General features: G+C 48.6%; 2 protein-coding genes across 11 annotated transcripts in view; one reads left to right on the forward strand and one right to left on the reverse strand.

Moving 5' to 3' along the window:
- Positions 1–161: 161 nt before the first annotated feature.
- On the reverse strand, positions 162–21,134 carry ATPAF2 (ATP synthase mitochondrial F1 complex assembly factor 2). Its single transcript, XM_004042159.4, has 8 exons — positions 20,784–21,134; positions 10,518–10,562; positions 10,132–10,277; positions 8,216–8,313; positions 6,521–6,601; positions 3,647–3,759; positions 3,025–3,140; positions 162–585 (listed from the first exon to the last, which is right to left on the reverse strand). The coding sequence occupies exons 1-8, from the start codon at positions 20,914–20,916 to the stop codon at positions 448–450; spliced, it is 870 nt and encodes a 289-aa protein (XP_004042207.3). The 5' UTR covers positions 20,917–21,134; the 3' UTR covers positions 162–447.
- A 75-nt stretch (positions 21,135–21,209) lies between these two features.
- The window catches only part of GID4 (GID complex subunit 4 homolog), a 29,278-nt gene continuing 24,780 nt past the window's right edge, over positions 21,210–25,707 (forward strand). For 2 of the 10 annotated variants that reach the window (XM_019027933.4, XM_031010889.3), the window contains exon 1: positions 21,221–21,801. In XM_019027933.4, coding sequence (XP_018883478.2) covers positions 21,364–21,801 — 438 coding nt within the window. In that variant the 5' untranslated portion in view covers positions 21,221–21,363. Of the gene's footprint in view, positions 21,802–25,707 lie in introns of all 10 variants that reach the window. The other 8 variants (XM_031010890.3, XM_063706629.1, XM_031010894.3 and 5 more) reach the window with 6 other exon arrangements.

A 25,707-nucleotide genomic window follows, 5' to 3' on the forward strand; every position in this document is an offset into this window, starting at 1 on the left:
CTGTGGATTACATGATTGTTTCCCCAGTGCAAGGTTCCTGACCACAGGCAGCAGATATCCAAACACGCCATGGGAGATAAGCTGTTTAACCCTCTGGAACCTAGACAAAACAGGAAGAATGGAGAAGTACAGAGGCATACGTGAAAACAGGGCTCAGCACATTTCCAGGGTGGAGAAATATTTAATAAAATCAGAGTCGAGAGAAAGTCACTTGTACAATTCATCTCCTACATTCACTGCTGGCCAGGCCAGGGGCACCTGGGTTGAAATCAGGCTGACCTCCGGACAGCCGTACTAGCGCACTGTGTCTCGGGGGAATCTCAGGGTGACGCTGAGGCCGAGCCCCCAAAAGCCAAGGAAGCCAGCCCCACAGGCTGGGGAGCCCTGAAGGCCAGGGGAGCTATGGCTGCACTGCCTCTATCCTGCTGAGTGTGCTCTGCCCAGGCCTCACTCCTTCAGGAGCTTGTGCTTGACCGTGGTGCTCTCGGAGCAGAGATGGATGAAGAGGGTGCCGGCGGCGGTGCGGGCCCGCAGCTCCTGCAGCTCATAGTCATGGGCCCACTCAATGTTGCCCCACTTCTGGATCTGAGGGAAGGACAAGACAAGTTGCTGGGTGAGTGGCCAGTGCCTGGCTGCCTCCTGACCAAAGCCACGTTCCATTCCAATAGCTTGGCTGAGGGCAACAGGTTTGTATCTTGCCAAAACACATGAGACGTGCCTAGGGGGAGGCGGCAGGTAGAACACCCAGGTACGCCAGACACGGTGGCTCACGCCTGTAATCCCAGCACTCTGGGAGACCAAGGCAGGAAGACTGCTTGAATCCAGGAGTTCAAGACCAGCCTGGGCAAATATGGTGAAACCTCACCTCTACAAAAAGTTTTAAAAATTAGCTGGGTGTGGTGGGGGTGCACCTGTAGTCCCAGCTATTTGAGAGATTGAGGTAGGAGGACTGCTTTGAGCCCAGGAGGCTGAAGCTGCAGTAAGCCAAGATCACACCGCTGCACTCCCACTTGGGCAACAGAGCAAGACCCTGTCTCAAAAACACCACACACACACACACACACACACACACACACACACACACACACACAACACCCAGGGAGCCGGAGCAGGCACCTGTGCTCTCTGTGGCATGGATGGTCTGGAAGAAGTGCAGTCCAGGCCCAGGCCCAGGGCCAGTGGCTGCCCACCCACCACTGGGCAGGCTGGGTACCAGAACCACCCATGTGACTTCTTTGAGGAGGCCTTATGTGCCATCCCTTCTCCTACACTTCCTCCCAGAAAGCCTGTGAATGGACAGCCTCTCCAAGTTGCCTTGCCATGCTGGGCTACAAGTGCCCCCCAGCGCCATGTGGGTGGAATAACTAAATCAAGTAAGGCCACGCAGTGGCTTCAACTCTGACTCTTGTGGTAGTCACAGAACTACAGATGCCTCTGCTCTGCACACTGGGGACAAGTTGCAGATTCTCTGTCTGGAGCTCTAAAAACAAGAGGGAGGAACCCTCAGACACACGATGTGGCTGTCCAGACAGTGTAACTCCAACCAAACCTTGCTGGCTCCTCCCTGGCTAGTTGCCCAAGAGGCCTGGCCTGGCCGCCCCAGCTCATCCAGGAACTCAGAATCCACCATGCTACACAAGCTATTTGAAATTCTGGGCTGCCTGGTCCCAAACTGTACAATTGTAATATGTCATCTGAAGAGTATTCCATACTTTCATTGTATACCATCACATACATAATTCAGGTTATTCCTCTGTTTGTAGAGGATCGAAACCAAAGTTCAGAGAATGATGGCCTGGCTTGGGTCCCATAGTCAGAAGCAGAGCCCAGACTGGCTTCCCACCAGCCCTACAAGTCACCCCCTTCCTATGTAATCAGTTCTGACATCCAGAGAATAGTAGCGGGCCTCCTTTGTTATACAAAAATAGTTTTTTCCCTGGCATTTTTCTGAGCAGAAGACTATAAGAACTAGGGAAATACATCACAAAAAGTTTTGTGGTTTTTTTTGTTTTTTGTTTTTTGTTTTTTTTTACCATACTAGGGACCAATTCATAATAGCAATTAACCTTCTGAGGTTGGTGGAATAACAACAAAAAGACTGCAAAGATGGCTATAATTTTCAGAGTTAAAAAATGCAAACCATACTGTGGCAAAACCTTAATTCTGAGCCCACTAAATCAAAACTTGTATACAAACAGCAGCTACCCCTATGCTCCTCTGCCAGCCAGATAAAATGTCAGGGTATGAAGGCTTAGCTGATGAAGGAGCACAAACGGGTTCTCAGTCATCTTGGCAGGGCCTGTTCTGCAGGCTTTATCAAGCCCAGATGGTCTTTATCCACCCGTGAACCTCCTTGTGCAGAGTGAGGCCTGACGACCTTGGCCCTAAAATCACCAGACCTGGCTTCAAACCCCAGCTGGCACATTTTCCAGAGGTGCAACCTTGCACCTCCATTTCCTCCTGTGTAAAACAGAGATAACCACAGCTCCTACCTGCCCAGGCTGCTGAGAGGAGGTGAGATGGATACAATGCAGGAACACAGCGGTAGCACTTACTGTTATTTTTTTATTATTATTATCTTACTTTTTTTTTTTTTTTGAGACAGGGTCTCACTCTGTCACCCAGGCTAGAATGCAGTGGCACAATCTTGGCTCACTGCAACCTCCACCTCCCAGGTTCAAGCAATCCTCCCACGTCAGCTTCCCAAGTAGCTGAGACTACAGGTGCTAATTTTTGTATTTTTGTAGAGAGAGGGTTTTGCCATGTTGCCCAGGCTGGTCTCAAACTCCTGACCTCAAATGATCCATCCTCCTCAGCCACCCAAAGTGCTGGGATTACAGGTGTGAACCACCATGCCAGGCCTACTTGACAATACTTCTGCTGGTCCTTGATTTTGATTTCTGCGTGTACGCAAAAGTAATAAAAGCCAAGTATGCATAACTATATTTCAGATGGGTTAGCTGCTCCCCCAAAGTGAGTCTGAACTAGGAAGGGGGAGGCGGGACCTGAGGTGCTGCTCCTCACCTGGTACTCCTCCTCCAGGCGTGACAGCAGCACGGCCTGCTCCACTGTCAAGCGCAGGTCAATCAGACCCAAGGTCAGCACCACGGACTTGAGCTGGGCAGCTACAAACTCAATCCCTGCAGGGACACAAGCCAAGTCAGAACCCAAAACAGGGCAGCTGCCACAACCTACCCCTTGTGAGTCCCAGCAGCCCTAGCAGAGAACAGGAGTGAGTGGTGCAAAGAGCCATCCAGCGATTGGCCCACTCTTCTGAAGGAGCACTCTGGTCTTCCCTGGGGGTGATCCTCCTCTGCTCTTACCCAGAGAGACACATGACCCGAACTTGGCAAATCAGAGCTTTCCACACCCAGTCTAGTGATTGGTTCATGGATAGACATGTGACCCAAGCCAGGGCAATGAGATTGAACTCAAGACTTCTGCTGGCGAAGTCAAAGGTGGAAAGGTGTGAGCCTAGAGCGTAGAGTGATTGGCTAGCATCAGAGCCACCCAGCCTCCACACTCAGCTAGCCCAGAACACTCCGTGCCTCTCCACTCACAGGACCTGGGGAGGGGCAAGTACAGGCTTCAGACACTGATGGCCTTCACAGCCACCTGCCAAGCCCACAAGAAACTCCATACATACCTTGTAAAGCCCATGTGTTGTAAGATGCCAGGTGGCTGACGAGCACTTCCCGAGTCTTGGCAGGGATGCTGGGTCCCATTATGCTGGTGGAGGAGCTGATTTCCATGCCGTATCTGAAAGGAAAAGGGCTTCGGCATGTCTCTGTCATGCTGTAGCCCAAGAGCAGCCCACCTTTTGACTAGAAACAAAGGCCTAAGCTTCAGAGCATGTGTGTGCATTGGCCAAGGAGCTAGTCTTGACTACAGGAGCAACTGCCACCATGGTCAGTGGCCTCCCGACCTGATTTTCTGTCCCTCAAAAGCAAACTTGGAGGACCAAGAAACTGTGCTGAATGAAGGGATGGTTCCTGAGTCATGTGAGCTAGGGCTCGGTTATACGCAGCTGCCTGAAATGCTCATTCATTCACCTGGAATCTCCATCAAAAGGCCATCTGCCTTTTACATCTCTTTAAAAAGTTTTTCACATTTGAGGACATATAAAAGTTAAAAACAATATTTAAAATGGTTTTCCTTAAAATAATGTTTATGTCATATATCATGGAGGTTTTCTTTTTTATTGAGACAGGGTCTCGCTCTCACTCAAGCTGGAGTGCGCTGGCATGATCTTGACTCACTGCAGCCTTGACCTCCTAGGCTCAAGCGATCCTCCCACCTCAGTCTCCCAAGTAGCTGGGACTACAGGCATGTGCCACCACACCTAGCTAATTTTTTTTGTAGAGACAGAGTTTCACCATGTTGCTCGAGCTGGTCTCAAACGCCTGGACTCACGCGATCTGCCAACCTCAGCCTCCCAAAGTGTTGGGATTACAGCCATGAGCCACCATGACCAGTCAGCGGTCATTATTTCAAACTTTTTTTTTTTTTTTTTGAGAAGAAGTCTTTCTTGCTTTCTACCCCAGGCTGAAGTGCAGTGGCATGATCTCGGCTCACTGTGACCTCCGCCTCCTGACCTCTGCGCCTGGCTGAGAAGATACATTTTCAAGAATAATCATAACTAAATAAAACAGAAAAACACAATGGGGGATAAAAATAATTTTTGTAATTTTCTTCCATATATCACTGATTTTTTTCTGTTGCTTAAAAAAATCCGGCTGGGGCTGGGCGCGGTGGCTCATGCCTGTAATCCCACCCAGCACTTTGGGAGGCCGAGGCGGGCGGATCACGAGGTCAGGAGATTGAGACCATCCTGGCTAACATGGTGAGACGCCGTCTCTACTAAAAATACAAAAAAAATTAGCCGGGTGTAGATGGTGCATGCCTGTAGTCCCAGCTACTTGGGAGGCTGAGGCAGGAAAATGGCGTAAAACCCGGGAGGCGGAGCTTGCAGTGAGCTGAGATCACGCCACTGCACTCCAGCCTGAGTGACAGAGCAAGACTCCTTTCAAAAAAAAAAAAAAATCCGGCTGGGTGCAGTGGCTCACACCTATAATCCCAGCACTTCAGGAGAATGAGGTGGGCAATCACTAGAGGTCAGGAGTTCGAGACCAGCCTGGCCAACATGGTGAAACCCTATCTCTACTAAAAACACAAAAATTAGCTGGGCGTGGTGGGCGCCTGTAATCCCAGCTACTTGAGAGGCTGAGGCACGAGAATCGTTTAAACCCAAGAGGTGGAGGTTGCAGTGAGCCAAGATCGCATCACTGCACTCCAGCCTGGGCGACAGAGCGAGACTCCATCTCAAGAAAGAAAAAATAAAAAATCCTTGCTGAAATTCCTAATAGTACAAATGGACTGTAAGAAATGGCTAAGTTTTTCTATAAACTCTTAAGGATGAGGTATTTCCTGCCACAAGAATCTGATGATTTTATACTATAGCAAAGATCTCTAGGCACCTAAATTATTATTACATTTCATTAGATTCTGAAATGACACTGTATTGTCACATTCCCACATAGTATTGTAGTCTGGTCTTTAGAGCACTGCCTTTGCCTTCTCTTTTAAGACCCAAGGACACCTGCCACATTGTGAGCATCAGGCAGCATGTGGCAAATCAGTGAACTGACTGGTAACATCACTTTTGTGGAAAACTGCTATACCAAGAAATGTGCCTTGCAAGCTTAGAAAATACCACGGTCAAGGTAGTACCATGAAAGCCAGCCCTTCCAAATTTCCCTTGGGATCAAATGAAATTGAATTTATTTTGCCACCACATCAATAATCCATTCAACTTTGCACTCAAGAGTCTTCCTATTAAAGAAAAATATTTCATATCAATTCCTGGAAGCTACATATCCATTGGATGTTACCCGTAATTTTGCAGGAAGCTATCCAGACTTTTCTCCAAGTGCATACATATCGTATATGTTGTTCTGTTATTTTATTTAATAGTACAGCAATTGTGACAAAGATTAAAATCACTGCCAAAATTTGAACATTTACTGTGTGCTAATAAGCAGGATGCTAAGCCTTTACATGCATCAATTCATTTATTCCTCCTCAAACCCTGAGAGGTAGGGATTATTAGCCCCATTTATAGACAAGGAAATTGAAGCTCAGAGAGATCAACTCATTAGCCAAGTCACACAGCTGAGTCTTCAGCAGAGCTGGGATTCAAACCAACACTGCTGCTCTGACCCGCTGGCAGAAGGTGGCCTGGGAACTCCACTGCTTCTCCAAGGACACAGAGCTGCCCCTACACTTCCTGAACCGCTATAGCAGGTGTGCTGTACCTAGTGGCTGAAATTAAATTTGAGGTGCTTTTTTCCCAGGATGACCCTATCCCTGATCATATGAGGGGAGCCAAATCCCACGAGTGCTCTGAAATCAGAAAGCTGACTAGCTAAGGGCACTAGTTTTCCAGCGTGACCCCCTGACCCCTACACTCCACCAAACGCAGGTGCCCAGTCAGTCCTTTCTGCAGGGCTGTACATCATACCTTTTCTCAGCCCATTCGATGATTGGATCCCACTCATTCCTTTGAAGTTCCACTAATGTCTCAGGCTCCTCCACCCTGTAGCTAATTCATTGTAAAAATCACCTTCATTAATAAAAAAGTACAATTCCTTCATTCAGTGATAGAAAAGGAAAAACACAAAGGACAGCAGCAAAAACTTCACCACCACCATCCCAGCCCCACAAGTCTTTTTCCCTAAAGCAGTGGTTCTCAAAGTGTGGCCCTGGCACCAGCATCGCCTGGGAACTTGTTAGAAATACACATTCTCAGGTTGCATGCCTATAGAAATCAGAACCTCTGGAGGGGGGCCCAGCAATCTGTTTTAACAAGCCCTCTAGGGGATTCTAATGTAAGCTTGAGTTTGAGAACCACTACCCTAAATGCCCCCAAATATTGTGACAGGTCCAAGCTTGCCACACTGTTACTGCCATCCTAAAGCAGATCCAATCTACTAACTGCAACCCTGGGTCCACACCCGCTTGACCCAGATGCTGAATGGGAATGCTGTGCCAGATGCTCAGTCTTTGCATCTCTACCCTCACCCCCTCCAAGAGACTGTGCCCCTGGTCACAGACCAAATAGCCTGTTTATACCTCATAAGTCCACCCACCTCCTGACTACAGATGCAGCTGCTGGCACAGATGCCAGACCTGATGGGACCAAGCTAGAGGTCAGGCTGTGCCATTTGTTTGACCAAGAGACACAGACATGAGCCAGTTGAGAGGAGCTGGGCTGCAGGGCCTCATGGGATGGGAACCCAAGTGGGCACTATGGAAATCCACTGTCTTGTGTAAGCAAAGTGGGGAAGAGAGGTCATGAGTTATGCAGGAAAAGCTGGGGTGCTGGGAGGGGCAGATGGACAACCAGCCTTTCCTCCCTCACCTTCCTCTCACCCTAGTAGGGCACTAGGAGGAGCTCTGACATTGGATCTTCCAGCTACCTTTCCTGGTGACCCAACTGTCCTTCATTTCCTGTCAGGATCCCTGTATAGTTTTCAAGAATCCCCTTTTTGTCTGACCTAGGTTGAATGGGTTTCTGCTCCCTGCAATCAAGTGAACCCTAATATAAATGGAGTGGGCGTTCCCACTAGCTATGGGTCACCCCCTTCGAAAGCACGCCTCCAGCCATCAGTGCTGACTTCCTGTGTCATCGTGAGATGACTCAGGATCCTAGAGCACTTGGGCTAGCAGGCACGGTGCTGCTCAATCATTTCCATTGTTTCTCAACTTTCCTTCGGCATCACTGAACAATTAGCCAAGAAACATAGACACAGAGGAGAATTCAGAACTGGAGAAGGACACTCCTAGTTATCAGCATCCATAGTGCCAAGGATGCTTACCTGAGAAAGTGTCAGTGGGCAGAAGTTTAAGGTCACAGGCCCCCCCTAGGCCTAAGGGGCCTGTGGTCACAGCACCTGCAAGAGCTGCATAACCACCCTCCCAGCCTAAGGAGCAGTTCTGGGCTAGAGAAGAGGGGTGGCCATGTTCTGACACCATTGTAGCCCGAGGAGTCCTCCTCCTAAGGGGCTACAGAGCAGCCAAGTGCCAAAGTCAAGTGGGCCACCTTCCCTGTCCTTGCAATAAATGGAGAGGGTTTCTTCTTCCACTGATAACCATCTGGGCAAATCAGGAAAAATAGCCTCAATCCAAGGGGAATGCCCATCTAAATGTCCATTACCAGATGGTGTCGGTGTCCAGAAACTTCACGGCTGCCCGGATCAGCTGATCCTTGTTTCTCTGGGTTGGGTTGTCCAATGATGTGTTGCACAATGTGGTCTGAATCAAAGGCAAAAACCACCCTGTCACTGCCTGCGGGGCTCAGGCAAAAGCCCTGCTTTCCTGAGGACACCACATCTGACACATAGCAGACAGCACCACAGCACAGCCCTCCACCAGAGGCGTCTGCATTACCGGAGCAGCAGCACAGCTACTGAGAGTGTGCCACAACCAGGCTCCATGCCAAATGCTTTGTGTTGACGCTCACAGGACTCGAGGGAAGCTTGCAGCAGCCCCAGGATTAGTGAACCTCCCCCATGGTCACATGCCTTTTATTACCAGGCTCTAGTGTATTTAATTTAATCCTCACAACAACCCTTTGGAATAGGTACTATTATTATGTCCATCTGGGATGTGAAAACTGAGGCCCAGACAGGTTAACTACATTGTCAAATACAGTTAATAAGACATGTATTAGTGATGGAGCTCAAATCTGACTGGAAACCTTTACCAGCTGCCTCCCTTACACCTTAGAAAGTAGGGAAATAGCCCATGCAAATCGGGATCAAGATTATTTTTTTCGGCCAAGTGTGGTGGCTCACGCCTGTAATCTCAGCACTTTGGGAGGCTGAGGTGGGCAGATCACCTGAGGTCAGGAGTTCAAGACCAGCCTGGCCAACATGGTAAAACCCCATCTCTACTAAAAATACAAAAATTAGCCGGGCATGGTGGTGGACGTCTGTAATCCCAGCTGCTTGGGAGGCTGAGACGGGAGAATCGCTTGAACCCAGGAGGCAGAGGTTGCAGTGAGCCGAGATTGTGCCATTGCACTGCAGCCTGGGCAACAGAGTTAGACTGTTTAAAAAAAAAAAAAAAAGATCTTTTTTTTTTCCAGACTTACCTTGTCAATAATAGGCTGCTTAGATTACCCTATTCGTTTGTAGCCCTAATCACCCTAATTTCACTAGGTTGTCAAGGACCAGGCCAACCACCTCAGCAGGCTGTGATGTTGGGAGGAGGCCCACCTGGGTTTGCAAAGGTTGAGCACAGCAGCGGCTGGGATGATAGCAGCTGCCTCCTGTATTGACTGAGTGCCCAGTCAGTGCTGGGGACCATGCCAAGGGCTTTCTGGCATCATCTCATCTCATCCTGACCACGGCTCCGTGAGGTGGGTACTATTATCACTCATCTTTAATCGGTGGGGAATATGGGGCTGCGAAAGGGGTAGCAACCTGCCCAGGGTTACAGTTTAGAAGCTGCAGAGGCTGGACCTAAGAGTCTGGCTGGGTCCTTCCTTCCCCAGGCAGCCTTGGTGCCTAGGTGAGCCACTTTGGTGTGGACGAGGGGGCTGGTTCTATAGGGAGTCTTCCTCACCTCACCCATCTGCCTCCAGTGGACCTTATATTCAACTAATATTTACTGAGTACCAACTAAATTACCTGCTAGTGGCTGTCCAGACACTGGTGAGTAAAACAGATATGGCTCCTGCCCTTCTGTTGCTTACCAGGCAGTGGAGGAGACAGACAATAAATGTGCAAACATAAAACAATTATAAATTGCCTAAGTGCTGACAAAACAAATGGCCAGCTGCTGTCATAGAAAATAAGAGAGCTGGGCAGTCAATGAAGGTGGCATCTGTCCTGAAACCAAAGGAGAAACCAGCCATCCAGCACAGTGTTCCTAGGAGAGAGAGCTGCAAGTAGCCAGGCCAGACAAGGGAAGAGTTTAGCACGTTAGTGACTCGAGAGGAGGTGAATCCCTGGGGGCCAGACAGGCAAAGGACCAGCTCCCAGGGCCTTGTCGGAATTTGGTAAGGGGTCTACCCTACGAAGCCCTGGGTGGGTCTCAGGGTCCAGGTTCGCACTGTGAACTTGTTACCAGGTGCATGGTGTAGTACTTGATGGTATCCTGCTGGGAATCCCACTCAGTAGCCACTGCAATGGCCAGGGCCTCGCTGGGGACGGTAAAGAGCTTGGCTTGGGGAGTTTTCAGCTTCCTGTGGTCCAGGTTTATCTCAAAGCCACCTTGAAAGATCAAATGAAAAACTCTCAGGGATTTGTTAAGTGGAATCAAGTGACCATTCCTATATTTAGCCACTTGAATTGGTGCAGACAAAGCCAACTCTGAGTCCCTTACAGAAATATATCTGACAAAAAGCAGGAAGGATAATCACACCACAGAACCAGCTGAAGATGAAAAATGTTCCCAACCATTCACAAAAAAAAAAAAAAAAAAAAGAGGCAGTCAAAATTTCAGACACTCACCTTCACCCTGTGTGATGCTGACATTCTGATAAAACCTCTTCCTTTCTGTAAGAAAGATTTTTCAAAGAGGCAGTTTAAAATAACGTTGAGACAACTCAGGAAGCGACAGGACCAGCTTGTATCATTACTGCTAATGTTGACTGATTGGCTTGATTTTCATATCCCCATTCAAGGTCTGCCCTACTCAACACGGTATAATCAACCGCTTCTGATTAAAGCTGGGGGAAGGGAACATCTGATCTCCAGGGAGAAGGGAGGAACAGAACATGCTGGTCATACCTCTGCCAGCCCCGCAGCCTGGGGACAAGTCTGATCAGGAGCATCTCGGCATGCTCTCCCACCCTCCCCACCACCAGTGCCACCTCATGCCAGCACAACGAGTTCAAACCTAAAGTCGGTGTCTGAGTGGGACAAAGCTAGAGACCCATTTCAGGCAAGACTCTGATGCCTCTAAGGAGTGAGTGGAAAGCCAGTGTGTGCGCGCAGGGTGTGCGTGTGTGATACGTAGGCAGGATACAGAGCTCCCAAGGGCATTTCCCATCCCCTCTCTCCAATTAATTAACCTAATTAACCAACTTGCTTGTGTATCCAACAGGAACTCCAAACATTTCCTTCAAGAATGGGAAAATCTGTGTCCTTTGTTTTCTTTTGAAAATAACTTGAATAAAATCTTACATGAAACAGTCTCCTTCTTTTACCCTGGAGGGATTAACAACCAAGAGCACTTCTAAGGAATTATGCAGATTCCCTCAACTGATAACAAAGAAGTCACATTTTGGAAGCTACAAGCTATAACTCAGTCTCTCACATCTGTGACAAACACAAAACTTTCATTCATTCATTCGTTTGTTCACTCGTTCATGTGTTCACTGAGTTCTCAAAGTCTTTGGAGACCCTAACTGAAGTTATTTATTGGAAATGATGATGCAGCATGTGGAAGAAAAAAGAGTAAATCATTTGCTTTATTTATTTATTTTCTTTATTTTTTTTTTGAGATGGCGTCTCACTCTCTTGCCCAGGCTGGAGTGTAGTGGTGCAATCTCAGCTCACTGAAACCTCCGCCTCCTGGGTTCAAGCGACTCTCCTGCCTCAGTCCCCTGAGTAGCTGGGATTACAGGCATGCGCCAACACACCAGGCTAATTTTTGAATTTTTAGTAGAGGCAGAGTTTTGCCATGCCAGCCAGGCTGGTCTCGAACTCCTGACCTCAAGGGATCCAACCCGTGAGCCACCATGCTCGGCCAAATAGTTTGCCTTTAACGCTAAAAAAAAAAAAAAAAAAAAAAAAAGGCTGGTCAGTGGCTCATGCCTATAATCCTAGCACTTTGGGAGGCCAAGGTGGGAAGACTGCTTGAGGCCAGGAGTTCCAAGACCCAAGCTGGGCAACATGAGACCCCATCTCTACAAAAAATACAAAAATGAGGCCGGGCGCAGTGGCTCACGCCTGTAATCCCAGCACTTTGGGAGGCGGAGGCAGGTGGATCACCTGAGGTCAGGAGTTCGAGACCAGCCTGGTCAACGTGGTGAACCCCCATCTCTACCAAAAATACAAAAATTAGCCAGGTGTGGTGGCACATGCCTGTAGTCCCAGCTACTTGGGAGGCTGAGGCAGGAGAATCGCTTGAACCCGGGAGGCAGAGGCTGCAGTGAGCTGAGATCACGCCACTGCACTCCAGCCTGGGTGGCAGAGCAAGACTCCATCTCAAAAAAAAAAAAAAATACAAAAATTAAAAATTAGCCAGGCATGGTGGCACATGCCTGTAGTCCCCAGCTACTAGGAAGGCTGAAGCAGGAAGATTGCTTGAGCCCAGGAGGCTGAGGCTTCAGGTGAGCTGTGATGGCACCACTGCACTCCAGCCTGGGCAACAGAACAAGACCCTGTCTCTTGGGGAAAAAAAAAAAAAAAAACAAGCTTAAGTTAAAATTTCATTAATTCAAATAGACCATGAAAATTCAGGAGAAATTAGTATGTGTGCATGGAGAGGGAAGGGTAATGGAGAAGTGGGCAACTGGTTTTACTCCAAATATTTTTTTCTTTTTCTTTTTTTTTTTTTTTTTTGGAGATGGAGTCTCACTCTGTCGCCCAGGCTGGAGTGCAGTAGCGCGATCTCAGCTCACTGCAAGCTCCACCTCCCAGGTTCATGCCATTCTCCTGCCTCAGCCTCCTGAGTAGCTGGGACTACAGGCGCCGCCACCACGCCTGGCTTTTTTTTTTTTTTTAGTAGAGACGGGGTTTCACCGTGTTAGCCAGGATGGTCTCGATCTCCTGACCTCGTGATCCGCCTGCCTTGGCCTCCCAAAGTGCTGGGATTGCAGGTGTGAGCCACCGCGCCTGGCCTTTTTTTTTTTTTTTTTTTTTTTTGAGATGGAGTCTCACTTTGTCGCCCAGGCTGTAGTGCAGTGGCACGATCTCGGTTCACTGCAAGTTCTGCCTCCTGGGTTCACACCATTCTCCTGCCTCAGCCTCCCGAGTACCTGGGACTACAGGTGCCTGCCACCACGCCTGGCTAATTTTTTGTATTTTGTTTAGTAGAGACGGGGTTTCACCATGTTACCCAGGATGGTCTCGATCTCCTGACCTCGTGATCCGCCCACCTCAGCCTCCCAAAGTGCTGGGATTACAGGCGTGAGCCACCGCGCCCAGCCTACTCCAAATATTTTTATGTTTTCCCATCATATCAGTTTTCTATAAATCTCATTTGCTATCACTAATACTTACAGACAGAGGGCCCAAAATTGCATTCCACATTTGCACTTACTAAACTAAGGCCCAAATTGTTTTCCCACAAAAATATGTGTGTGTCTACCATGTGTCTTGGCACTTGGGATACAAGAGTGAATAAAATAGACGGAGTTTAAAGTGTTTTTTTAGGCCGGGCGCGGTGGTCACGCCTGTAATCCCAGCACTTTGGGGGGCTGAGGCGGGCGGATCACGAGGTCAGGAGATTGAGACCATCCTGGCTAACACAGTGAAACCCCGTCTCTACTAAAAATACAAAAAATTAGCCGGGCATGGTGGCGGGCGCCTGTAGTCCCAGCTACTCGGGAGGCTGAGGCAGGAGAATGGCGTGAACCCGGGAGGTGGAGCTTGCAGTGAGCTGAGATCGCACCACTGCACTCCAGCCTGGGTGACAAAGCAAGACTCCATCTCAAAAAAAATAAAATAAAATAAAGTGTTTTTTTAGGATCAGATCTGTCCACCAAGATGATGTTGTCTTACTATGGCACAATTTACCACCTTCATCTGAAATCACAACACTGATTATCTCATACGTTTGACACTAAAATTAGAAGTTTACAGCACCCTACTGCTTTTAAATTTCTCTACATGCTGTCCTGGTCATATCCAAATGGCAGGCTAGACATGGGTCTGGAGGCCTCCTTTCCTCTCTCAGGTCTGGAGTGAGGTAGACCATGTCCTTTGTGTTTTCCAATGCAACAGGCTGGGCTGCATGTATAAAAGCCAGGCCAGGCAGGAAGTTGGGAAGGGCTCTGAAAGCTCTGACTCAACACTGGGGAAAGGGTCTTCCCATGTCAGCAGGAAGAGCCAGCAGAGTGTACAAATGTACAAGAGTGAGCACTCTAGCATACTTCCAGGCCCGGTCTGGGAAGTGAACCCAAGAGACCTGGGGCAGAGGAACAGACTCAAGGCAGGAACTGCCAGCACAGGGCTGAACCTTCAAAAGCTCCTGGGACAGCCAGGTTTCCCAAGAGGGAAGTCTTTTTTCTGTTTTGTTGGCCAGGCTCACTTCTGTAACTGAATAAGAAAAAACTAGATGGGAGTGGGATAGATGGAGGGCAGGGAAGAAGCCACCAAAAATTTCTCCAAGCAGAAGAAAACCATGCAGAAAATGAGACGGCAGAAGGGCAAAAGAAGCCCAGGGGCCGCCAGGCCTCAGGTTAGAAGGTAGGTGCACATAGATGTGTTTTAGCCAGGGGCTCTCCTGAATGACCCACTGACACTTGGAGGGGCAAACGTGTCTTGGAACAAGCTTTGGTGAGTACTGATCATGTTCCAGGACATACAAGTTCTAGGGATGGGACATGCGCAAAGCTCATCTCTGCACTCTCCAGCCATTTACTGTCTAGTAGGAATACAGACACTAAACCAGGCAAACAATAAGGTGACTTCTGTGATGGGGCAGGCACGTGGAACGATTAGTCAGAATTAAATTGCAACCTGAAGGTGAGGCAGGAGGTATCAAACTTTATGATTGATTCAATTTTTTTTTTTTTTTTGGCAGAGCAGGGCTGTGGAAGTAGTTTCCAGAAGAAGAAACAGGTTGCAAGAAGGACCAGGGTTTCGAGAGAGCAGTTGTGGACTAGACAGATGGTCAGAAGGAGAATGCAAGATTCTCTAAGATGCTAGAGAGGGCAATGGGGCCACATCTGGGGGACATGTAGATCACTGCAAAGACAGCAAAGGGAGCCAAGTAAAGGCTCCACACAGGCATACAGGAACTTGATCTGGGGCCGGGCATGGTGGCTCATGCCTGTAATCCCAGAACTTTGTGAGGCCGAGGGGGACAGATCACTTAAAGCCAGGAGCTCAAGAGCAGCCTGGCCAACATGGTGAAACCCTGTCTCTACAAAAAATAAAAAAATTGGCGAGGTGTGGTAGTGCCTGCCTATAATACCAGCTACTCAGGAGGCTGAAAATCAGTTGAACCCAGGAGGCGGAGGTTGTAGTGAACCAAGATTGCGCCACTGCACTCCAACCAGGGTGACAGAGTGAGACTCTGTCTCAAAAAAAAAAAAAAAAAAGAACATGATCTGGACAATTCATTTGGGGGTATCCATGTTCCCCAACAATGTCACATAAGACAAAATGTGAGACCACCAGAAACCTATGAAGCTTCCATGTTCTCGGTGAATACAGGGTTAGCAGACATCAATGGTAACCCTGTCTTTAAAGACAAAAAAAATCAGCCTAGCTTCGTAGGATCATGCAGAACTGGCCTTCCCTTTAGAAAGATTACCAGCCTCAGGAACCACAACTCCCACAGTGCACCAAGAAGAGGAAGTACTGGTTTCAGAGCTGTCTCAGTGCCTTTATCTTTTAAAACAGTGCCATCTGGTGGGCCTTAAACCTTAAAGGTGAAATTCTAACTCCAAGGCCATCTGTAATCCTAGGGCGGCTCTAACCAACTCTTTTCAGGTATCAAAATTCTTCAGCCCAAATACGTAAAGAACTCTAACGACTCAATAACAAAAAGACAAATAGGCTGGGCATGGTGGCTCGAGCTTGTAATCCCAGCACTTTGGCTGGCTGAGGCAGGTGGATCACTTGAGTCCAAGAGTTCAAGACCAGCCTGAGCAACATGGCAAAACCCTGTCTCTACAAAAACACAAAAATTAGCCAGGCATGGTGGCACGTGCCTGTAGTCCCAGCTACTCAGGAGGCTGACGTGGGAGGATCACCTGAGCCTGGGAGGTTGAGGCTGCAGTGAGCCATGAACACACCCCTGCACTCTAGCCTAGGCAACAGACCGAGGCCCTGTCTCAAAAACAACAACAAATAACCCAATTTAAAAATGTTCAAGTCTGAGAGACCGAGGTGGGAAGATCGCTTGAGTCCAGGAGTTTGAGACCAGCCTGGGCAACATAGCAAGACCCTGTCTGTACAAAAAATTTTTAAAGTCAGCTGGGCATGGTGGTACACACCTGTAGTTCCCAGCTACTTTGGAGGCTGAGGTGTGAGGCTCGCTTGAGCCCAGGAGGTTGAGGCTGCAGTGAGCTGTAACTGAGCCACTTGCACTACAACCTGGGTGACAGAGCAAGACCCCCTCTCTTTAAAAAAAACAATGGTCAAGGGATCTGAATAGACGTTTCTTCAAAGAAAATATACAAAAGCCATTAAGCACGTGAAAAGATACTCAACATAATGCATCAGAGAAATGCAAATCAAAACCACAATGAGATACCACTTCAAACCCTTTAGGACAGCTGTAATAAAAAAGACAACAACAGGTGTTGAGATATAGAGAAACTGGACCCCTCAAACACTGCTGGTGGAAATGTGAAATGGCACAGCCACCTTGGAAAACAGTCTGGCAGATCCTCCAAAAGTTAAACAGAGTTACCATTTGACCCAGTAATTCTACTCTTAGGTATATGTCCAAGAGAAATGAAAACATATGTCCACACAAAAACTTGTACATGAATGTTCATAGTAGCGTTATTCATATTAGCCAAAAGGTAGAAACGACCCTGTGTCCACCAATGGATGAATGGATAAGTAAAATGTGGCATATTTACACATACAATGGAATATTGTTAGGCAATAAAGAAGAATGGAGTCATTGATACATGATACAAGGTGGATAAAACTTAAAAACGTTTGGTCATGGTGGCTCACTCCTGTAATCCCAGCACTCTGGAAGGCCGAAGCAGGAGGATCACTTGAGGCCAGGAGTTTGAGGTCAGCCTGAGCAAGACCCCATCTCTACAAAGCACTAAAAAGCTAGCCGGGCATGGTGGTGTGTGCCTGTAGCCCTAGCTACTTGGGAGGCTGAGGCAGGAGGATCACTTGAGCCCAGGAGTTTGAGGTTACAGTGAGCTGTGATCGTGCCACTACACTCCAGCCTGGGTAACAGAATGAGACCCAATCTCTTTAAAAAAAAAAACAAAACAAAAAAAAACCCAAACTTTAAAACATTATGCTAAGTGAACAAGTCAGTCAAAAAAGACCACATTCTATTTATACGAAATGTCCCAAACAGGGAACTCTATAAAAGAACAAAGGAAAGTAGTAGTTGCCAAGGGATGGAAGTAGTAAGGGTGAATGATAGCTAAAGGGTGCAGGTTTCTTTTAAGGGTGATAAAAATGTTCTAAAATTGATTGTGGCAATGGCTGTACAATTCTGTAAATATACTAAAAACTATTATATTTACACTTCAAGTAAATGAATTGTATAGCAAGTAAATATCTCAATAAAGCTGTTAAAAAAATCCTTCAGGCCAAATGTACAACATTTAGCAAACTTTTTCTGCAAAGAATCAGATAGTAAATATTCTAAGCTTTGCAAGCCATACAATATCTGTTCCAACTATTCAACTCTGCCACTGTAGTGAAAGTAGCCATAGATGATATGTAAATGAATGCATGTGGCTGTGTTCCAATAAAACTCTATTTACAAAAACAGGTGGCAGGCTGGACCCTGATCTACAGACTACATAATCTCCCTCAATCCACACCACTATTCTATGAGGATGACAAGGCAGCTAATGCCTCGGAGGTGATAGAGAAGCTAAACATCTTGTCTTGGTGACAGACAACTGGTAAATAGCAGAGACAAGACTTCTAGCCTTGACTTCATCAGGCAGTTGCATTCAGCCAGATACGCTGAATAGATAGGTTTCTCCAGAACACCTGCCACTCTGGGAGTCAATAGACCTCTGATAAGCTGGTGCAGAACTAAACTGCCACAACAACCTCACATAGGTCTTCTTGTTGCAATATCTCCTTCTCCAACACCTCAGTGACCCTTTCCTAAACTCCTCCTCTCCTTCTGATAACCTTCAATGGCATGGCCATTCCTAAGTGGCCAAGTTCAATCAGCTTGCTGACTGAAGTGTTCATTGAGAAGAACCCACTGCGGTTTAATCTTCTACTACTTCAAATACGCACAAATATCTCACAACTGGTAAGGTCTTTAGAGAGAACATGTGGGGGTCGGGGGCCGGGCGCGGTGGCTCATGCCTGTAATCCCAGCACTTTGGAAGGCTGAGGAGGGTGGATCACGAGGTCAGGAGATCGAGACCATCCAGGCTAACATGGTGAAACCCCGTCTCTACTAAAAATACAAAAAAATTAGCCAGGCATGGTGGTGGGCGCCTGTAGTCCCAGCTACTCGGGACGCTGAGGCAGGAGAATGGCGTGAACCCAGGAGGCGGAGCTTACAGTGAGCCAAGATTGCGCCACTGCCCTCCAGCCTGGGTGACAGTGCAAGACTCTGTCTCAAAAAAAAAAAAAAAAAAAAAGCATGCATGGGCCTGATTTATGCACCTCCCTTCTCATTTATTCATTCCTATTTTCTTTCACATTTGACTACCTACCATGTGCCAGGTACTTCCAAGAGCCTAACTAGTAAGTTTAGGCTTTTTAGAAAGGAAAAGAAGGCAGTAGATCAAGTGCCACCATTATGTAAAGTGAGCATCCACAAATCTAAATTAACCCTTTGTGGTCGGGCATGGTGGCTCACGCCTGTAATCCCAGCATTTGGGAGGCTGAGGCGGGAGCATCACCTGAGGTCAGGAGTTCATGACCAGTGTGGCCAACATGGTGAAACCCCATCTCTACTAAAAATACAAAATTAGCCACGTGTGGTGGCGGACACCTGTAATCCCAGCTACTTGGGAGGCTGAGGCAGGAGAATTGCTTGAATCTGGGAGGTAGAGGTTGCAGTGAGCCAAGATCACACCATTGCATTCTAGCCTGGGTGACAAGTGTAAAACTCCATCTCAAAATAAATAAATACGTAAATAAATAAATAAAGTAACCCTTTGCTTTTTGCCAACTTGGTGAACTCCTGAATGTGTCCCCTTTGCTATGCCTCCCTGGGATGCCCTTCCTTCCTCTTCTTTACTGGCCCTTCATGGCCCATTTCCAGGCCCTTCCCCTGAGTCCTACAGGTGAAACTTCAGCTCCCTGCTGCATCCAGCCCCCTTCCCCATTTCTATAAAGTTATAGAACTTGGCTGGGCGCGGTGGCTCACGCCTGTAATCCCAGCACTTTGGGAGGCCGAGGTGGGCGGGTCACAAAGTCAGGAGTTCGAGACCAGCCTGGTCAATATAAACCCCATCTCTACTAAAAATACAAAAATTAGCAGGGCATGGTGGCAGACGCCTGTAGTCCCACCTACTTGGGAGGCTGAGACCACAAAATCGCTTGAATCTGGGAGGCGGAGGTTGCAGTGAGCCGAGATGGCGCCACTGCACTCCAGCCTCTGCGACAGAGGAGACTCCGTCTCAAAAAAACACAAAAAACAGAAGAAGAAGAAAAAAAAAAAACTTGACAGCCAGAAAGATCCTCAAAGGCAACCTAGTACTTCAACGCATGGAGAAAAATGAGGAAGTAGTTGCATGCCCAAGATCACACAGACCTCAGAGGTTCAGCCAGCATCAGATCCTAGATTTGCACTCCTGCCACAATGCCAAACTGCCTGTGAAGTTCTGGATTTTCTAAAACAGGCAGTGTCAGGGAAAAGTCCCTCATACCTTGCTGTCACCCTGGACACGTTCTAGATACCCAACACTCTCCCACCTTTTTGCTGAACTCCTACTCATCTATCATGGCTCAGCTTAAACGCCCTTTCACCCAAGACCCATTCTAAACCCTGAACATCCCCAAGATGGGAGTAAGCGATTCTCTGTGTCCTCACAGTTTCTTTGTATGTCCCTTATCAGGATATTAGAAACCACAATTTAATCAGGATATTATAACCTTTTGCAATGAACAGTGAACATCATTCAGGTGGGCCTTTTTCTTCTTTAATTGAGCTTCTCTACCAATACATACAGGTGGGTCTTAAAGACAACCGTGCCTCCTGCCTCCAGCACAATAAAACTAATTGAATGGTGGGAGGGTGTTACTGCTCTTCATTCACTGAAATGAGTCATTCTCACTCTTACCCTGACACCACTCACCATCAGCGATGAAAGAGCCACTACTTCTAAGCTTCATCAGAGTTGGAGGTGGAAGTGACTCCACAGTCAGAGGTGGAGGTGTCAATTTCTATTTAGGAGAGAAGGCTGCAGATGGCAGAGGTTGTGGTAGGAGGGAAAGTCAGGAAACCTGCAGCAGAAGTGCCCGGGATGGAGGAATGAAGGCCCAGGTTCTAGGTCCCTTCTGTGCAGGTCTTGTGTTGGGCAGTGGAGACACGGAAAACAGTCAGACAGACACCACAAACCTCTGAGAGAGTCTGCCTGTAACCTAAACGAAGTCCTGATTCAGAGCCCAAACTTCCCCTTTTGAAAACAAAGATGACACCTGCTTTCCTTATTAAAGGGAGGGCAGCCATAAGCTTTGAGAAAACCTGCACAGGCCAAATATCAATTACTGTATCGTGCGTGACTCGCTGTTCCCTCTCGGGTCGTCTGCCCTTGTCTGGGCTTCACTTTCTCATCTGTAAAAAGACCTGACTGGCCTGCATAACCTCATGAGCCTGAACCCTGCCTCAGTTACTTCGCTTTGCACAGCCGAAGCCCGAAGCCCACCTTACCCCAGCTCGGCCCCTACCCAAAAGAGAACATGTCATGGTCTTACCTGTCGGCGGGGCGTAAGCCCGGGCTGGAGACGGGATGGTTGGCCCCGGACTCATAGAAGCTCCGGGGCCACCCGCAGGCCGATTCAGGAGACGGCGTCCCCCGTCCCGCAGCCGGAGGCAGCTCCTCCACATCGCGCCCGAGGGTCTGGGAAGATGCGAGACGCGAAACCTGGAGCAGGAAACACAGAGCGATGGGATCCCCAAAGCCGCACGTTCGGGCTGTACGGAAACCTCAACGCCTCCTCAGAGCCCTCAACCTCCCTTGGACGCCGCCATCTTCCGCATGACACCAACGGCGCGCCGTCGCCGCCGCGCGCCTCCTGCGCACACCCCAAGTCAATCAGCATCACAAACGCACCTCGCCCCGCCCCCTCCACGCCGCGCCTCGGCGAGGAGACTACAAGTCCCAGCGGGCCGCTCGCGCACCGCGCCACGTGTTTTCTCCTCCCGCCAATGGGCGGAAGCGCCGCGTGAGCCTGCTCCCGCCCCCCAGGCTCGCCTGAGCCAATCGGAAGGGGCGGGGTGTGTGTGTCTGTGTGTGTTTGTGTGTTGTGTGTCTGTGAGTGTCTGTGTGTGTGTATGTGTGCGCGAGGGCAAGTCGGGAGGGGGACCCAGCTCAGGACTGGGAGGCCCTGCTCGCAGGTCCCTGGGTCCCGCTGGCGGCCGGAGCGCTTGCTCCGCAGGCAGCGGGCGGGTGGTCGCCCCTCCCGCCCCCACCCCGCGCGTGCGCGCCCCGGCCTCTCCCTCCCCGCCACCCTCCTCGGCTCCCGCGCGGCGGCGGCGGTTCCTCTCCCACTCCCCCCAGCCCTGGCTCCGGGGGACCCCGCGATGCCGGTCCGCACCGAGTGTCCCCCGCCGGCCGGTGCCTCCGCTGCCTCCGCGGCCTCACTCATCCCGCCGCCGCCCATCAACACCCAGCAGCCCGGCGTGGCCACCAGCCTGCTCTACAGCGGCTCCAAGTTCCGCGGCCACCAGAAGAGCAAGGGGAACTCGTACGACGTAGAGGTGGTGCTGCAGGTGAGCGCCGGGCCGGGCCGGGGCCCGAGGGCCTCCTCGCGGCGCTCACGGGCCGTGCCCGCTTCGGCTCCTCGACCCCGCAGCCGCGGAACAGGCCCTCGCCGCCGGGGCCTCCTGCACCCGGCGCTTCCCACCCGGGACCTTCCCAGCCTGTGTCTCACACTCTCCGAGCCCCAGCCCTGACCTGCCCCTTCGGACCCAGAGCCCGTCGTGACCGGCTCCTGGCGGACCCCGAACACTCCCAGACTTGAATCCCGTGACCGGCCCGTCTGGGATCCGGAAGCCCCTCATGACTCGGAGAAGGCCTGGGTCCTTCCTCCCCATGACCTGTCGTCCCTAGATCAGGGACTGCCACCAGCCCTTTTCAGACCCTGAAGAACTCTCCATTGGTTTCACCAGACTTGGGACCCTCCCCATGTCTGGGCCCACGTCAGATTCTCTCAGACCTGAGACATGTCCTCCTGCCCCTTCTTCAGTTCCAGGAATCCGCAGACCTTGGGGTCTTCCTCCTCCTGAGATCTCCTTAGGAGGGCTTCATCAGACCCCCAGACGGGGGAGCACCTAACCCGCAACTGATTGGTCAGGCCCTGGCCTCACCTCAAGACCAGGCACTCACTCCCTGAGTGCTGCTCACAGTCTGCTGGGATGTTGCCTCCTGGGTCCCCTGTTCCACTCACTGCTTCTGTCTCTTCATGGTCCAGGCACCCAGCTCCTTCCAGCTTCTCCACCCCCAGGCCTCCTGCCCCTGCTCTGGGACCATTTCAGTCTTTTCCCAGTCTTCCTGGCCTCTATCCAGACTTCCCCACCCCATACCTTCGTCTTGCTCGATCCTGGTTCCAGGGGACCCTCTTTCCTGTTCTTAACTTTTCTCTACACAGGCACAGGGCTTCCTCTTAGTCTCTGGTACCCATGTACTGGGAAATCTAACTCACCCAATTTTAGTTCATGTCCAGTCGCCTCCCCCCATTTGACCTGGATTCCTGAATACCTGCTGCCAGTCCCTGATCAGCTTCGGAAGTACAGCTTCACTTGTCTGGGCCTTTCCCACACCTCACTCCTCTCAGGCTTGACACTTTTTGCCAGCTGAAATGGAGTGGCAGTGGTGAATACTCTTTTATCTCCCCTCCCCACGAAACTCTTCCTCCTCTATACCTACCCCTGCCTGACTAAGGACCCCTTTCCCCTTCCCTTTGCCCTTTTTTTCCTTAGTCTGACACCTCGTCTGCCAGGCTGTTCCCAGAAGCCCCTCCAAACACCTGTCCCTCTGAAAGGCACTGTGTGCGGCCCCACTGCCTCCCCCCCGCCACACCCCCCCGGGGTGTGAGGGTGGAATGTACAGTATATTTATTCCTCAAGCTCTCCTTTTGGTCATTTAAAACAAATCTTAGTTTCACTTCTGAAGAGTAGGTCTCCCATCCAAAAGACAATGAGGGTGCCTTTTCTTTCTGCTAACTGCGGAGCACTCATCACTCTTTTATTCTCATACTGCTTTGTGGGAATAAATCATTTTCTCTGCTTGCTTGAAACAGCATCGTCATGTTAATCATATCTTTGGGCTGTAAAGTTCTATCATGAGTCACGATATTTATTATAATGGAAATACGATTGTGGCTGAAATATTTTTGTCTTCATAACTGTGTGCCTAATGTAGTGATCCTCTTCTTAAAATGTGAGAGTCGAGTATGAAGGTACAGGGGTTTTTCGGTTTGTTTTGCACCTAGTCATAGAATTCTGGAGGTGAGATCCCTGGGTGGGTCACGTTTGGGATGATCTTGGATTTGTCCCTGTTGTTCAGTTTGATGGTTTCTGATGTAGTAGGGGACAATTGGCAGGATAGCCAGGGGTCAAAGGGGAGTCTGCTTTGGCTACTGCAGCAACTGCTGCTCCCTTCTGTCATTAGGGTATCACTTCTGAGCTCCTTTCAGAAGGAGAATCATGAACCAGGGGAAGCGGTGGTTGAGTTGGGGCAGGGCTGATAGGTCTCAGGCAGCCCAGAGCAGAAACCTGGTGGATGGCTGGGAGTAAGATGTCTGATGGTGGGGGTGGTGGTCATGCCAATGAATGCTGCCCTACATCTGGATTGGTGAGCTGCTTGGTCATCATCACGACTAGTCAGTGGCATGTGAATTGCCCCATCATCTGGTTTTTCAGCCAGGACTAGTTTGTCAGACACAGCCTTCTTAGACTTAAAATACTTCTGCCTTTTATAACTCAGCTTCTTTTTGTTTGTTTTGTTTTGTTTTCTTTCTTTCTTTTTGTATCTTTATTTAGATACAATTCACTTATTTAAGGTGTACAATTCAATAGTTTTTAGTATATTCACAGTTGTTTAACCACCACCACAACCTAATTTTAGAATATTTTCATCACCCCAAAAGGAAACCTTGTATGTAACCCTTAGCCATAACCCCCACTCCAATCCTAGGCAACTGCTCATCTATTTTTGTTGTTGTTTGTCTATTCTGGACATTTCATATAATCATATAGTATTTGTCCTTTTGAGATTGGCTTCTTTCACTTAGCATAATGTCCTCAAGGTTCATCCATATGGTAATATGTATCAGCACTTATATTCCTTTTTATTGTTGCATTGTTCATTGTAACAATTGTCCATTGAATGCATATACAACATTTTGTTTATCCAGTGATCAGTTGATGGACATTTGGGTTGTTTCCACTTCTGGCTACTATGAATAATACTGCTATGAACATTGATGTACAAGTTTTTATGTGGATGTATATTTCACTTTGGTAGATAACTACCTGGGAGTGCAATTGCTGGGTCACATGGTAACTCTGTTTTAACATTTTGAGAAACTGGCCCTGCATTGTTTTACATTTCCACCAGCAGTGGGTGAGGGTTCCAGTTTCTCCACATCCCCGCCAACACTCACTGTTCATCTTTTTTGTTGTAGCCATCCTAGTGTTTTTGAAGTGGTCTCTCACTGTAGTCTTGATTTGAATTTCTATAATGACTGTGCTGTTATGCATCTTTTCATGTGTTTTTGTTGTTGTCGTTGTTGTTTTGGAGTACTTTCTTTTCTGTGATTCTAGTGTAAAGAGTTCCTCAAACCTTTGTGAGTTTCTGACTGGGTCTCCTCTCCACCCCCCACTTACTGTGACTCCTCTTTCCTCCTCTGCCATCTAAGAAGCCAGCAGTAGAAGGGAGCCCTGGTCGCTGTGAAAGGAATATTTAAAAGAACAGCCGTTGGACACAGCTGTGCTGTGAGACCTTCTTGCTAAACACGTGCCCTGTTATCTTTCTTGAGATGCTCGCCTGCCGTTTGGCAAAAGCTGTATGCGTTGTGGTGTATTTGAGTTCACCAATCATTATCAAGATCAATTTGGGCAGAGTAGAGAGACACTTGGTTGAATGGAGGCCAAGCTGAAATTCTGATTCTTGAGCATGTGATAATCCATGCAAAATGTTAGCCAATTTACATTTCAATTTTTAATCTTATTAGCAAGTATCCTTGCCACCTGATACACTTTTCAGCAGCTGTGAAACCCCAAACTATATTGAATTCAATGAGAATTGCATACATGAAATTTAAAGACTCAGGTTAGAATTATGTGTCCTTTAATAAAAGTTCTTTGCTGAACCATGTTAGTGTGGATTAGCTGTTTTAGATAATGTCCAATGCCAAGGTCAGCAGATGAGGATATTTAAAATGCTTTGGCAGTTTTCACGGGGAATACCTTTGTCACCAGCACCAAACTGTGAAGGCACTTTGGCTTCATTGAAGTTCATTTGCTTTGGTGCTGACATCATCTGGTTGACTAAGTTCATTACAGTTTTTAAGCGTGGCTTAGTATTTGATTTATGGTATAATTGGAGGTAATCAGGTTCACAAATCTGATAAATGCCACAAAACTATTCTAATTTCTTGAAATAAGACCTCACTT

Source organism: Gorilla gorilla, chromosome 4 (genome assembly GCF_029281585.2).
Source record: "Gorilla gorilla gorilla isolate KB3781 chromosome 4, NHGRI_mGorGor1-v2.1_pri, whole genome shotgun sequence".
NCBI lineage: Eukaryota > Metazoa > Chordata > Mammalia > Primates > Hominidae > Gorilla > Gorilla gorilla.

Bases quoted from the DNA above. Each gene is read 5' to 3' on its own strand.
- ATPAF2 (XM_004042159.4), bottom strand. From the start codon at position 20,916: ATGTGGAGGAGCTGCCTCCGGCTGCGGGACGGGGGACGCCGTCTCCTG. The intron at 3,760-6,520 runs GTATGATGTACA...TTTTCCTTTCAG, and splicing joins ATCGAATGGGCTGAGAAAAG to ATACGGCATGGAAATCAGCT. The intron at 3,141-3,646 runs GTATGTATGGAG...GTGTCCCTGCAG, and splicing joins CAACACATGGGCTTTACAAG to GGATTGAGTTTGTAGCTGCC.